Raw genomic sequence first — 15,283 nt, forward strand, 5'->3', positions numbered from 1 at the left:
AGCGCTTATAACAGTGCTTTGTACGTAGTAAGCGCTTAATAAATGTCATTATTATTATTATTACTATCATTATTATTATTACTGGGGAATTGCCTTAGTGCGCACTGCCCTCTAGTGGCTCCGAGAAGGGAGGGCAGGAAGCCCGTTCTTTGTCCTGGGGAAAAGCGTAGCCGCCCAACTACTTACCTACTTACCTACCTACCTACCTACCGGTTTCTTCCCTGGAACTGGTCCTGATAGAGGAGACCTGAGATCGATCAATCAATCAATCAATCAATCGGTCAATCAATGATATTTATTGAGCGCTTGCTATGTGCAGAGCACTCTACTAAGTGCTTGATAGAATTCCATACCACAGAGTTGGCAGCCAGGTTATGGATCCATTCGTTCATTCAATCGTATTTATTGAGCGCTTACTGTGTTCAGAGCACTGGACTAAGCGCTTGGAAAGGACAAGTTGGCAACATATAGAGAGGGTCCCTACCCAACAGTGGGTAGGGTAGCCCTACTGAGAGCTCACCTCCTCCAGGAGGCCTTCCCAGACTGAACCCCTTCCTTCCTCTCCCCCTCGTCCCCCTCTCCATCCCCCCATCTTACCTCCTTCCCTTCCCCACAGCACCTGTATATATGTATATATGTTTGTACATATTTATTACTCTATTTATTTATTTATTTATTTATTTATTTATTTGTTTATTTATTTATTTTACCTGTACATATCTATCCTATTTATTTTATTTTGTTAGTATGTTTGGTTTTGTTCTCTGTCTCCCCCTTTTAGACTGTGAGCCCACTGTTGGGTAGGGACTGTCTCTATATGTTGCCAACCTGTACTTCCCAAGCGCTTAGTACAGTGCTCTGCACACAGTAGGCGCTCAATAAATACGATTGATTGATTGATTGGGCTCACAGTCTAGAAGAAGGAGGGAATCCTAATAATAATAATAATAATGATAATGATGGCATTTATTAAGTGCTTACTATACACAAAGCACTGCTCTAAGCGCCGGGGAGGTTACAAGGTGATCAGGTTGTCCCACGGGGAGCTCACAGTCTTCATCCCCATTTTACAGATGAGGTAACTGAGGCACAGAGAAGTGAAGTGCTTAGTACAGTGCTCTGCACACAGTAAGGGCTCAATAAATACGATTGAAGGAATGAATGAAGTGACTTGCCCAAAGTCACACAGCTGACAGTTGGCGGAGCCGGGATTTGAACCCATGACCTCTGACTCCAAAGCCCGGGCTCATTCCACTGAGCCATGCTGCTTCTCTAATGAATGAATATTCATTCATTCAATCGTATTTATTGAGCACTTACCGTGTGCAGAGCACTGTACTAAGCGCTTGGGAAGTACAAGTCGGCAACATATAGAGACGGTCCCTACCCAACAGTGGGCTCACAATCTAGAAGGGGGAGACAGACCACAAAACAAAACATATTAACCAAATAAAATAAATAGAATAAATACGTACAAGTAAAATAAATAAATGAATAGAGTAATAAATGTGTACAAACATATATACATATTTATATATGTATATGCAGTCTTCTAGACTGTGAGCCCACTGTTGGATAGGGACCGTCTCTATATGTTGCCAACTTGTACTTCCCAAGCGCTTAGTATGGTGCTCTGCACACAGTAAGCGCTCAATAAATACGATTGAATGAATATATATTATATATATAATAATATAATATATTATAATTATAATATAATTATATATAATATGTGATTATATTACATGATATATTATATAATATATAATTATAATATATTATATTATTATAATTATATTACAATTATATTATTATATATTATAATATATATGATATATAATTATATAATATATAATATATATAAAATATATAATTATAATATAATATATATATCTGCACCTATATATACAGGTGCTTTGGGGAGGGGAAGGAGGTAAGGCGGGGGGGATGGGGAGGGGGAGGAGAGGGAGAGGAAGGAGGGGGCTCAGTCTGGGAAGGTCTCCTGGAGGAGGTGAGCTCTCAGTAGGGCTTTGAAGGGAATATAAGTGCTGGGGGCTGAGGATCAATCAATCAATCGTATTTATTGAGCGCTTACTGTGTGCAGAGCACTGTAACTATCAGGTGCTTAAAGGGTACAGATCTAAGTGCATGGGTAACACAGAAGGGAGAAGGAGTAGGGGAAATGAGGGCTTAATCAGGGAAGGCCTTTTGTAGGAGATGTTCTTAATAAGACTTTGAAGGTGGGGAGAATAGTGGTCTGTCATATATGGAGGGGGAGGGAGTTTCACGAGAGGGAGGATAATAGTAATAATGATGATGGCATTTGTTAAGCACTTACTATGTGCAAAGCACTGTTCTAAGCGCTGGGGAGGTAACAAGGTGATCAGGTTGTCCCACAGGGGGCTCACAGTCTTAATTCCCATTTTACAAATAACTGAGGCCCAGAGAAGTGAAGTGACTTGCCCAAAGTCACACAGCTGACAATTGGCGGAGCCGGGATTTGAACCCATGACCTCTGACTCCAAAGCTCGGGCTCTTTCCACTGAGCTACGCTGAGGGAGGATGTGGGAAAGGGGTTGACGGTGAGTCTAGAGGGGAGACCATGAGGATCCCGGGAGCCCCACCTCCACGCCCCCCCACACACCCAGGACCGCAGTGGGACCGTTCTGGAGGTCCGATTTAATCTGGACCCAACTCTGGATGACAGAACTGCCTAAACTATTCTGCTTGTTTTTCCCCAGTGCTTAGCATAGTGTTCAGCACCCAATAGGCACTACATAATAGGTACCATGATCGATCCATCCACTGTGAGCTGGATACCCCTCCACATCCATCTCCATCTCTGAGAAGCAGCGTGGCTTAGTGGAAAGAGCCTGGGCTTGGGAGTCAGAGGTTATGAGTTCTAATCCCGGCTCTGCCACTTTTCTGCTGTGTGACCTTGGGCAAGTCACTTCACTTCTCTGTAAAATGGGGATGAAGACTGTGAGCCCCATGTAGGACAACCTGATTACCTTGTATCTGCCCCAGCGCTTAGAACGGTGCTTGGTACATAGTAAGCGCTGAACAAATACCATTATTATTATTATTATTATTATTATCATTGTTATTATCTCTCTCAGGGGCCCCTACCTACCTAGGAGCTCTTGGTCTGAAATTACCTGGATAGGTCCAGGGTCACAGGGTCTGTCCTCCCAGGTAAGGCTTACCCCACTCCCATTCAGTGCCACCTTGATTCTAACCACTGGTCCCAACTCTGGGAGGGTGATGGAGCCCAGTGCCCCCTTACCCCCAGCTGAGAAGCTGGGGGTGAAACTTCTGTTCCCGGCCCCTCCAGCCTCACTCCCCCTGGGGCTCAGCATGACTCAGTGGAAAAAGCCCGGGCTTGGGAGTCAGGGGTCATGGGTTCAAATCCCAGATCTGCCACTTGTCAGCTGTGTGACTTTGGGCAGGTCACAATTCTCTGTGCCTAAATTACCTCATCCGTAAAATGGGGATGAAGACTGTGAGCCCCACGTGGGACAACCTGATTACCTTGTATCCCCTCTCCAGTGCTTAGAACAGTGCTTGGCACATAGTAAGTGCTTTACAAATACTATTATTATTAAGACCGAGAAGCTTGTGGGGGCGGGGGCTGGCAAGACTCCAGATCATGCCCATCTGACCTGTTTGCTCCTCCTTGGCCCCATTCATTCGATTGTATTTATTGAGCGCTCACTGTGTGCAGAGCACTGTACTAAGCACTTGGGAAGTACAAGCTGGCAACATATAGAGACGGTCCCTACCCAACAACGGCCTCACAGTCTAGAAGGGGGAGACAGACAACAAAACAAAACATGTAGACAAGTGTCAAAATTGTCAGAACAAATAGAATTATAGCTATAATGCACATCATTAACAAAATAAATAGAATAGTAAATATGTACAAGTAAAATAGAGTAATAAATCTGTACAAATATATGCAGGTGCTTTGGGGAGGGGAAGGAGGTAGGGTGCGGGGGATGGGGAGGAGGAGAGGAAAAAGGGGGCTCAGTCTGGGAAGGCTTCCTGGAGGAGGTGAGCTCTCCGTAGGGCTCTGAAGGGAGGAAGGGAGCTAGCTTGGTGGATGTGCGGAGGGTGGGCATTCCTGGTGGGCCAGGGGTCGATGGCAGGACAGGCGAGAACGAGGCACAGTGAGGAGTTTAGCGGCAGAGGAGCAGAGGGTGCGGGCTGGGCTGGAGAAGGAGAGAAGGGAGGTGAGGTAGGAGGGGGTGATGGAGAGCCTTGAAGCTGAGAGTGAGGAGTTTTCGTTTGCAGTGTGGTCTAGTGGAAAGAGAATGGGCCTGGGAGACTGAGGGTCTGGGTTCTAATCCTAACTCCACCACTTACCTGCTGTGTGACCTTGAGCAAGTCACTTCACTTCTCTGTAGCTCAGTTTCCTCCACTGTAAAATGGGCAGTCAATCCCTGTTCTCCCTCCTACTTAGACTGTGCTCTCCATGTGAGACAAGGATAGCGTCCAGCCTGATTAACTTGTATCTACCCGAGTGCTTAGAACAGTGATTGTCACATAGTAAGCATTTAACAAAATACCACTAAAAAACGCAATCCCAATTCCTATTTTGCCCTGGACACACAATGAATGAATCAATCAATGGTATTTATTAATCAATCAATCAATCAATTGTATTTATTGAGCACTTACTGTGTGCAGAGCACTGTACTAAGCGCTTGGGAAGTACAAGTTGGCAACATATAGAGACGGTCCCTACCCAGGGTAATTTATTGAGTGCTTACTGTGTGAAGAGCACTGTACTAAGCATTTGGGAGAGTACACTATAGCAGAGTTAGTAGACACTTTCCCTGGCCACAAGGAGCTTAAGCTATAGGGGGAGAAACATTAATATTAATCAATAAATTATGGATATGAATATAAGTGCTATGGGGCTGAGGTTGGGGTGAATATCAAGTGCTTAAAGGGTACAGATCTAAGTGCCTAGGTAACACAGGAGGGAGAGAGAGTAGGGGAAAGGAGGGCTTAATTGGGGAAGGCCTTTTGTTAGGAGATGATTTTAATAAGGCTTTGAAGGTGGGGAGAGTAGTGGTTTGTCATATATGGAAGGAGAGGGAGTTTCACGTCGGAGGGAGGATGTGGGCAAGGGGTTGGCAGTGAGATAGATGACATCGAGATAAAGTTGGCTTTGGAGGAGTGAAGTGTGTGGACTGGGTTGTTGTAAGACATCATCGAGGTAAGGTGGGGGGGCAAGCTGATTGAGTGCTTTAAAGCTGACGGTAAGGAGTTTCTGTTTGGTACTGGAGGTTCTTGAGGAGTGGGGAGATGTGGACTGAATGTTTTATTAGAAAAATGATCCGGGTGGAAGGGTAACTTATGGACTGGAGTGGGAAGAGACAAGTGGCAGGGAGGCCAGCAAGGAGGCCAGTGCAGTAATAATACTAATAATTGTCATATTTGTTAAGTGCTTGAGTTCAGTGGAGAGGGCAGTGTCGAGGGGGTTGGTTTGTTCTTTTGGAGAAGGCGGTTTGGGTCTGGAAACCAAATGGGGCATGATGACTTTAGAAAATTGGAGGGTGGGTAAAAAGATTGGAGATCTCTGTGGGGGAACAGAACAGATGTGCTGCGAGTGGGTGTGTAGGAGAGAAGGCGGGATAAGGAGGTTGTAGTCAGATAGGGGGATTTCAGAGTTGATGAGGGTAGAGACTGTAAAGTGACCAGCGAGATTGAGATCCAGCAAGTGTCCAAGTAGGTGAGTGGGTAAGATGGGGTGGGGCAGGAGATGGTTGGAGTTGTGTGAGAGGAAGTGGTCAGCAGAAGTGTTGACAGGAACATCCACATGGATATTGAAGTCCCCAAGGATCACTGTAGTGATGGAGAAAGAGAGAAGGAATTTTGAGGAGAAAGAGATCAAAATGGCTCAGAAAGTTGTGGGAGAGTCTGGAGGATGGTAGATGATTAGAAATGGGAGAAGCAGCGTGATCCAGTGGAAAGACCCCAGGCCAAAGAGTGAGAGAACCTGAGTTATAATTCTGGCTCTGTGTGACCTTGAACAAGCCACTTGACTTCTCTGTGCCTGTTACCCCATCTGTAAAATGGGGATTAAGACTGTAAAATGGGACATGGACTGTGTCCAATCTGATTAGCTTGGTATTCATTCAATTCATTCATTCATTCAATCGTATTTATTGAGCGCTTACTGTGTGCAGAGCACTGTACTAAGCGCTTGGGAAGTACAAACCAGCAACAAATAGAGACGGTCCCTACCCAACAACGGGCTCACAGTCTAAAGGTGGTGAGGGGCAGCTGGGAAGGAGGAGAATACGGCCACTTGAAGAGCACTAAGGATGCCAAGTGAGAGACTTGGAGAAGTTCATGCTTGATGGTTTCTCTTTTATCAATAAAACAGTTGTAAAGGTCAGCAGAAGTTAAAAAAAAAGGGACTTTTAAAGGACTGGAACAGTTGGAGAAGCAGCATGGGGTGGTAGATAGAGCCTGGGCCTGAGAGTCATGGGTTCTAATCCCGGCTCTGCCACCCATCTGCTGTGTGACCTTGGGCAAGTCACCTCACTTCTCCGGGCCTCAGCTCCCTCATATGCAAAATGGGGATTTGAGACTGTGAGCCCCATGTGGGACAGGGACTGCGTCCAACCCGATTTGCTTGTTATCTACCCCAGCGCTTAGTACAGTGCCTGGCACATAGTAAGCGCTTAACAATTACCATCATTATTATTACTGATGGGGGCTGTAAGAATGGAAGTCAACAAGGGAGATACAGTACCTACCCCAGCACTTAGTACAGTGCCTGGACACATAATAAGTGCTTAACAAATGCCATTAAAATCCCTCCCTCCCGCCCCCACAAAAAACTGGAGTGGATGGTAGAAGCAGATTATATGGGCTTAGAAGGAGTGATAATAATAATAATAATAATAATAATAATAATAATAATGCATTTATTAAGTGCTTATTATGTGCAAAGCACTGTTCTAAGCGCTGGGGAGGTTACAAGGTGATCAGGTTGTCCCACGGGGGGCTCACAATCTTCATCCCCATTTTACAGATGAGGTCACTGAGGCACGGAGAAGTGAAGTGACTTGCCCGAAGTCACACAGCTGACAATTGGCAGAGCCGGGATTTGAACCCATGAACTCTGATTCCTAAGCCTGGGCTCTTTCCACTGAGCCACGGGGCACCAGGATGCTCAGAGGGACCGTGTGACAATGGTCCTCCTGGACACCTGTCCTCATGATTAGAGATGGGCCATCCCTCATCCTGACTTTCCCCTCCACATCCCTCACTTCCCCACGCCTGCCCCCTGCTGTTGGAGCTTGGTTCTATCATGTAGCCACATTGGGGTGCAAAACCAGATTAGAGTAGGTGCCCTTCAAAATGAAACTCTTTACAGTTCACCCCCACCTGGAATACCGTGAGCAGTTCTGGTTGCTGCCTCATCAGAAGGACCTAGCAGATCTGGAGAAAGTACAGAAAGGCTCCTAAGTAATGACAGACTGAAAGGGTTAGGATTCTTCTAGAGAAGCAGCGTGGTCTAGTGGAAAGAGCACAGGATCAGGACTCAGGACACCTGAATTTTCGTCCCTGCTCTGCCACTTGCCTGCTCTGTGGCTTTGGGAAAGTCTCATAACTGCTCTGTACCTCAATTTCCTCATCTGTAAACTGGGAATTAAACTACCTTTTCTACCTCCCTTTCATATTGTGAGCCCCATGTGGGACGGGGATTGTGTTCGATGGGGTTACCTTGTAACTACCACAACACTTGGCACACGTTAAAGTTTAATAAATTCCATCATGCTTATCATTCAGCCTGTGAAGACACAGACCAAGCGGGGACAGGTTCGAGGTTTTCAAAACAGTGAAGGGGATGGACAGGCCAAACATGAAATTGTGGTTTTCCTAATCCCACAACAGCAGGTCAGAGGAGCCACCTATTGAAACTGCAGGGTGACAGGGCCAGACAAACAAAAGGAAACACTTACTCATTTAGCAATCTTAACTAAGCCAAACTGCCTTCCCAGGAACTTGAGCCTGCTCTCCTCCATGCCACTGAGGAGTCTTCATCCCATTCTACATTTCCAACTCCGGCAGGAAAGAGGAAACAGATGCAGCATGCCTCTATTGTCCCTCCCTCTGAACAGCCATCCTTGATGTCTCCTCAGGAGCTGGCACATGCTCTCCTCCAGGCCACTGAGGAAACGCAGCTCCTTTCTAGCTTCCACCACCCCGGTGTGAAAGAGAACACCCATTGCATGAGACCGCCCCCAAACCCCAGGAAGACTGGGGGCTGCTGTAGTGGTTGATGTGACTACCGATAAATCTTGAACTCTGAGCCCCGAGGAGCCTGAAAATTTGCTACTCTAGCTGCACCCCATGGATTTGCTTCTATTTTGTGTATTTGTCTTTGTGGCATCTTAATGTTTCATCATTCCTGATGTGTCTGTCTCTGGTCTCTTCTCCACTCTTAGATTCTGAGCAGCCCAAGGCACATGGATCATGTCTAATTCCCACCTGTGCATTCCGTCCCAGTGCTTAGTACAGGGCTCTGCACACAGTAAGCGCTCAATAAATACTACTACTATTACTACTACCACTACTACCACCATTATTACTGCTATGGAGCAGGGATGATCAGATGGAATTTGTTCTCTTGGAGAGCTGTGCAGCTGAGAATACCAGCAGGTTTCAGAGGGATTTGGTTAGTCATGGATGAGCAGTCGTTGCTGGGTCACCAGAGGGAAAGTTAGGGATGGAGAGGGGAATGATTGGGGTGTTGGATGGTTCATCCATTCCTAACTAACCATGAAGGCATGGAAGGTAACTGTCACCCCACATCTCCAAGGGTCCAGTCACTGAGAAGTGTCGACTTTCTTGTAGAACACTTTTCTCAGGGCCCTTTTCATGTCCTTGTTCCTCAGGCTGTAGATAAAGGGGTTCAGCGTGGGAGTGACCACTGTGTACATCACAGCAAAGGCCTTGTCCTTGAGTGCCGAGAGACCAGATGAGGGGCTGAGGTAGACCCCAATGGTTGTCCCGTAGAACAGGAAGACAACAGAGAGGTGGGAACTGCAGGTGGAGAAGGCCTTCTTCCTCCCTCCAGCCGAGGGGACTTTGAGGATGGCCAACACGATACGGGCGTAGGAAGCGAGGATGAAGATGAAAGGGGCAGCGATGACGGCCCCAGCGACGATGAACACCAGGGCCTCATTGGCCGTGGTGTCGGAGCAGGAGAGCCGCAGCAGGGGGGTGAGGTCGCAGAAGAAGTGAGGGAGTTCATTGGCGGCACAGAAGCTGAGACAAGACATCAGGATGGTGTGTGCCAGGGAGATGAGGCCAGAGAATATCCAGGGCAGAGCCACCATCAGGGCACAGAGCCGTGGATTCATGATGGAGGTGTAGTGGAGGGGGTGGCAGATGGCCACAAAGCGGTCATATGCCATCACGGCGATGAGGACACTGTCCATGATGCCGAAGAAATGGAAGAAATACATCTGGGTCAGGCAGCAGGTGTAGGAGATGGATATGCTGTTGGACTGGATGTTGGCCAGCACCTTGGGGACTGTGTTGGAGGCGAGGCAGAGGTCAACCAGGGAGAGGTTGCAGAGGAAGAAGTACATAGGGGTGTGCAGGTGTGGGTCAGAGCTGATCGCCAGGATAATGAGGAGGTTTCCCAGGGCTGTGAGCAGGTACATGCAGAGGAACAGCACGAAGAGGAGCTGCTGATGCTCCGCCCGGTCGGACAAGTCCCTGGAGGATGAATTCTGAAGCGCTTGTGTGGTTTTTACTGTCCATCAATTTGGAGGGGGTGCTGGTCCTAACAGGGAGTGTGGTACAAAAATGAGAAGAAGAGAAAGGCTCAGGAGCGCTGTTTAAAACGTGGATAGATCATAAGCTCATCAAGGGCACGGTGGGGATCGCATTTTAAACTTCCTCTGGGGTTCCCTCCAAGTGCTAAGTACAGAGTGGGGCACAGTGTCCAATTGACTGTGGGTGATGGTCACTGCTGATGAGGGTGTAAGGTGGGCAGCCAGGTCTAGTGGGGAGAGCATGGGGCTAAGAGTCAGGAGACCAGTGGTTTAGCCCCAGCTCTGCCTTTCTGTGTGAGCTCTCTGAGCCTAGGTGCCCATGCCTGAAAAATTGCGATAACTCTCTCTACCTCACAGGGGCACTGCGAGGATAAAATGAGGCCACTGATGAGAAAGCACTTTGGAAAAGTGAGAGCAGCGTATTTGTTAAGCACTTACTATGTGAAGCAGTGTGGCTCGGTGGAAAGAGCATGGGCTTTGGAGTCATAAGTCATGGAGCACTGTATTTGTTAAGCACTTACTATGCGAAGCAGCGTGGCTCAGTGGAAAGAGCCCGGGCTTTGGAGTCATAAGTCATGGATTCAAATCCCAGCTCTGCCAATTGTCAGCTGTGTGACTTTGGGCAGGTCACTTAACTTCTCTGTGCCTCAGTTACCTTATCTGTAAAATGGGGATTAAGACTGTGAGCCCCCCTTGGGACAGCCTTGTAACCTCCCTAGTGCTTAGAACAGTGCTTTGCACACAGTAAGTGCTTAATAAATGCCATTGTTTTTATTATTATTACTATCATTATTATTATTATTATTATTATTATTATTATTATGTGCCAGGCACTGTACTAAGCGCTGGGGTAGATACAAGCTAATTAAGTTGGACACAGTCCATATCCCCCATGGGCCTCACAATCTCAACCCCCATTTTACACATGAGGTAACTGAGGCACAGAGAAATGAAGTGACTTGCCCAGGGTCACACAGCCGACAAGTGGTGGAGTCAACATTAGAACTCAGGTCCTTCTCACTTCTAGGCCCGTGCTCTATAAATTTGGCAACGCTGCTTCTTAGACATCCCTAGTTTAAGTTGAAAGGGGTTCAAACCGGAGAACAAGGGAATGCTAGGGTGTAAGATTAGCCATTAGGATTCGATAGTGGTTGAGTTAGGGAGGTTTAGGGGTGGACCTGGTTAGGGGTTGGATTTAGGTTCAGTAGGTTTAGGGTGGGGAACAAATAAAAAGAACATTCAGCCCTAGAGGCGGGGGGGGAGGGGGGCCCTAGCCCACAGCAGTATGACTGGGCCTGGTCAGTGATGCCTGAAATCACTCCATGGGGACTATGGGGGCCATGACCCCCTCATGGTTTTCTGAGCTGGATTCTCAGACTTGCTCTTCCCAAGGCTCTGACAAAATGGGAGACCTTTCAGTCACGTGGTGAAAAGGCTTCAGTTGGCAGCTTTCCAACCAATTAGCTCTTTGAAGCCAGTCCCCTCCCAGTCCTCTTCCCTCCTCCTCTCTCCAGATTCCCGCCTCCTGCTCCCTGACCCCCACACTCATAATGGAAAGTGGGCCCCTCTGTCTTGAATGATGATGTCTCCTTGGCCCTCTGTCTGATGTGGAGAGCTGTAATGCAGGAACACAGCAAACGTAAGCAGCCTAAGTCCCATTCACATGAAAGTGACAGATGACCAAGCAAACAGATGGCCCCCATCTTCCCTTAATGAAACAGGGTTCATATCAATTCAATAATCACCTGAACCCGGAGCTCTAAAAACCATTTAGTCCATGTCTCCCCACTGCCTGAGCATCTCCAGTGGCTACTCATTCACCTTTGCATCAGACAGAAACTCCTTACCATCGGCCTTAAAGCCCTCAATCACCTTGCCCTCTCCTATCTCACCTCGCTGATTTCTTACTACAACTCAGCACATTCACCAGCGCTCCTCTAACACCAACCCACTCACTGTACCTCCATCTCATCTATCTCATCGCCAATCCCTTCCCCACGTCCCGCCTCTGGCCTGGATCTCCCTCCCCCTTCATATCCGACAGGTGATCGCTCTCCCCACCTTCAAAGCCTTATTAAAATCTCATCTCCTCCAAGAGGCCTTCCCTGGCTGAGCCCTCATTTTCCTTTCTCCCTCTCCCTTCTGCGTTGCCCTGGTACTTGGATTTGTGCCCTTTATTCACCCCACTCTCAGCCCCTCAGCACTTATGTACATATCTGTAATTTATTTTAACATCTGTCTTCTCTTCTAAACCAAAAGTTCCTTGCAGGCAAGGAACCTGTCTGCTAACTCTGTTGTATTCTCCCAAGCTTTTCAATCAATCAATCAATCAATCATATTTATTAAGCGCTTACTGTGTGCAGAGCACTGTACTAAGCACTTGGGAAGTACAAGTTGGCAACATATAGAGACGGTCCCTACCCAACAGTGGGCTCACAGTCTAGAAGGTACAGTGGTCGGCATACAGTAAGTGCTCAAAAAATATGATTGACTGATCGATAGCCATACATACTAAATTACGGCCGTGCTCAGCCTTATTGCAGAAAATGGATCTATTCTGATTCCTCAAGTTGTAAACACGTCTCCGTCTGCCTCCCTCATAAGAATGCAAACTCCTCGGCAGCCAGAGATGTGTCTCATCCTTCTAGCCCGTTGTTGGGTAGGGACCGTCTCTACATGTTGCCAACTTGTACTTCCCAAGCGCTTAGTACAGTGCTCTGCACACAGTAAGCACTCAATAAATACGACTGAATGAATGAATGAATGCTTTGGTTGCATTATCTCAAATGCTTAGGCCTGTGCATTGCACCCAGGGGGAACTTGGATGGCATGCATAGAGAACCTTAGATTGGTAGAGGACTCTAGATTGGGGAGGCAGTATGGCGCGATGGAAGAGCCGTGGGCCTGAAAGCCGGAGGCCCTGGGTTCAAGTTCTGCCTCTGATAGCCATTTCCTTTGTGGCTTTGGGCAAGATGTGGTGAGCCCCCAACAAGCTGCCTTGTTAGAGACTGTGATCCCATAAACAACAACGAGGAACGGACTTTGTGAACCCACTGATGGGCTTTATTTGAGGTCAGGTGATTGTGGACCTGTGGGGGTGGAGCATGGAGAGAAGCATGGCTTTCCCTGTTTTATCGATAAGGGGCCAGGACCAATCAATGACTGGCATTTAAAGCCCCAGCTGTGAAGCCTAAGGCAGATAAAAGGTGGTCGCTTTGAATCACGAAGAGAGGGGTACCTGGAGGCACAGGTGTATGTTGGAGAGCAGCACTCAGAAGGCAGCAGCACTGAGATGCAGAAAGAAGAAGCATTGGCAGAACGGGCTCCTTTGACCACAGACTGATACTGGGCCCTTGGGTGGTGGAGTGAGTGAGAGTGGGTGTATGTGTCACTTAAAGCTAAGTAAAAAAGTTTACACATTAGCCTTGGTGATCAGAGGTGTGATTTGACTTCTACTACGCATCACTGAGGCTCCCCCCAGTCTAGGAAGGTCCTGGTTGGTATGAACTGGGGGCTTGTGATGCTGAGAAGCAGCGTGGCTTAATGGAAAGAGCACGGGCTTGGGAGTCAGAGGTTATGGGTTCTAATCCCGGCTCCGCCGCTTGTCAGCTGTGTGACCTTGGGCAAATCATTTAACTTCTCTGGGCCTCAGTTTCCTCATCTGTAAAATGGGGATGAAGACTGTGAGCCCCACGTGGGACAACCTGATTACCTTGTACCTACCCCAGCTCTTAGAACAGTGCTTGGCAAATAGTAAGTGCTTAACAAATACCAATATTATTATTATTATTGTGACACAAGTCACATAGCCTTCCCATGCCTCAGTTTCCCCAGCTGCAAATTGGGGGTAATAATACCTGAACCTTACCTTGCAGGAATGCTGTGAGGACTAAATAAGTAAATAATGTAAGGTGCTTTGGTAATAAAAGCACCACCTAGAAGCACAGGTATTATTCCCACTAGACAGTAAGCCTGTTGCAGGCAGCAATTCTCTCGCTCTCTTTTAAGTCCCTATTATAGTGATCTCCACACAGTGAGTGCTCAATAAATACGACTGAATGAGAGGGGGAAGAAGGAGAGGAAGCAAATTCAGAGCAATCTTGATGTGTTTGAAAATTGCTCCCAAGCAAACCAGAATGAAATCAATAGGAACAGGGGGAGGTTGTGGGGTCCAAGGTTGGGAATGGAAGTCTCTGAGCAACCCGGGAAAGAATCCGGGGGTCAGAGTGGACCAGTTCCAGAATTTTGGTCATATGGTGAAAATGACACAGCTAGATTCTCATTCATCTCAAGTAACCCGGGTTATATTTACAAGTGCACAGAGGCAGGGGTAGATAGGTTGAGTGAATGCAGAAGTTCCTGCCAGATTTTGAGATCTATGGTTTCCAGTATAATTCACTGGAGCAAATCCAAAGTGAGTCTCTGAGTCTCCACATCTTGGGCTCCCAGCGGTCCTTAGGTAATTAGCAAATTGTAGCTGGAGAAAACCCCTCCTTATTATCACTCCTACTGATTCAGCTCCAAGATCATTGGGAAATCAGTCAGATTAGACAGAAGGACATAGCCCTGAGCCCCGGGGAAAAGTTTTAGGCGAATACCTCTTAAGAGAGGGAAAGTTCCAGTCAGAGGACACCGGAAGGAGGCATTGAAAACTGGGAACACGGAGCCAGTACAAACCAGGACCACCAGACAGATTTCCTTGTAAAATAATTACATCCTCTAAGGTATTGTTTTTTCATAAAATTTACAGTTCTTGATTTGACTAACAGTGAATGAGTGAATTGGGGAAGCAGCGTGGTTCAGTGGAAACAGCATGGGCTTGGGAGTCAGAGGTCACAGGTTCTAATCCCGGCTCCACCACATGTTAAGCGCTTAGTACAGTGCTCTGCACACAGTAAGAGCTCAATAAATACGAATGAATGAATGAATGTCTGCTGTGTGACCTTGTGCAAGTCACTGAACTACTCTGAGCCTCAGTTCCGTCATCTGTGAAACGGGGACTAAGACTATGAGCCTCACGTGGGACAATCTGATCACCTTGTATCCTCCCCAGAGCTCAGAACAGTGCTTTACACATAGTAAGCGCTTGACAAATGCCATTATTATTATTATTATTATTATTATTATTATATACAATTAGGATGTCTTCACCTCCTGGGGAGTTGGGGCGGGAGTTTGCTGTGGGGAGGGGGGAGAAGGAGGAGAGAGTAAGAGAGTCTGGAACGAGGGGAAGAATTCACCGCCCTATTTAGTTACACCGAGGGAAGGCCTAGCCCTGCGCTTGATCCAGTGGAAAGAGCTCGGCTCTGCGAGTCAGAAATATTGGGTTTCAGTCCTGGTTCTGCACGCTGGGACTGTACCATCAGTGGTGAAAATTTCTGATCTCATCTCTCTTATCTTGATCTTGTCCATCTCTCCAGCAAGCCCTCGCCCATGTGCTGCCTCTTTTCTGGAACCCGTCCCCCTTCATATCT

General features: G+C 47.3%; 1 protein-coding gene across 1 annotated transcript; it reads right to left on the reverse strand.

The window, feature by feature from the left end:
* Positions 1–8,852: 8,852 nt before the first annotated feature.
* Positions 8,853–9,795, reverse strand: LOC119922757 (olfactory receptor 24-like). The gene is given in 2 exon segments (XM_038742424.1): positions 8,853–9,746; positions 9,748–9,795. Coding segments are annotated over 2 exon segments (942 nt in total).
* Positions 9,796–15,283: the final 5,488 nt, after the last annotated feature.

This window comes from Tachyglossus aculeatus, unplaced genomic scaffold (genome assembly GCF_015852505.1).
Source record: "Tachyglossus aculeatus isolate mTacAcu1 unplaced genomic scaffold, mTacAcu1.pri scaffold_123_arrow_ctg1, whole genome shotgun sequence".
In the NCBI taxonomy this organism is placed as follows: domain Eukaryota; kingdom Metazoa; phylum Chordata; class Mammalia; order Monotremata; family Tachyglossidae; genus Tachyglossus; species Tachyglossus aculeatus.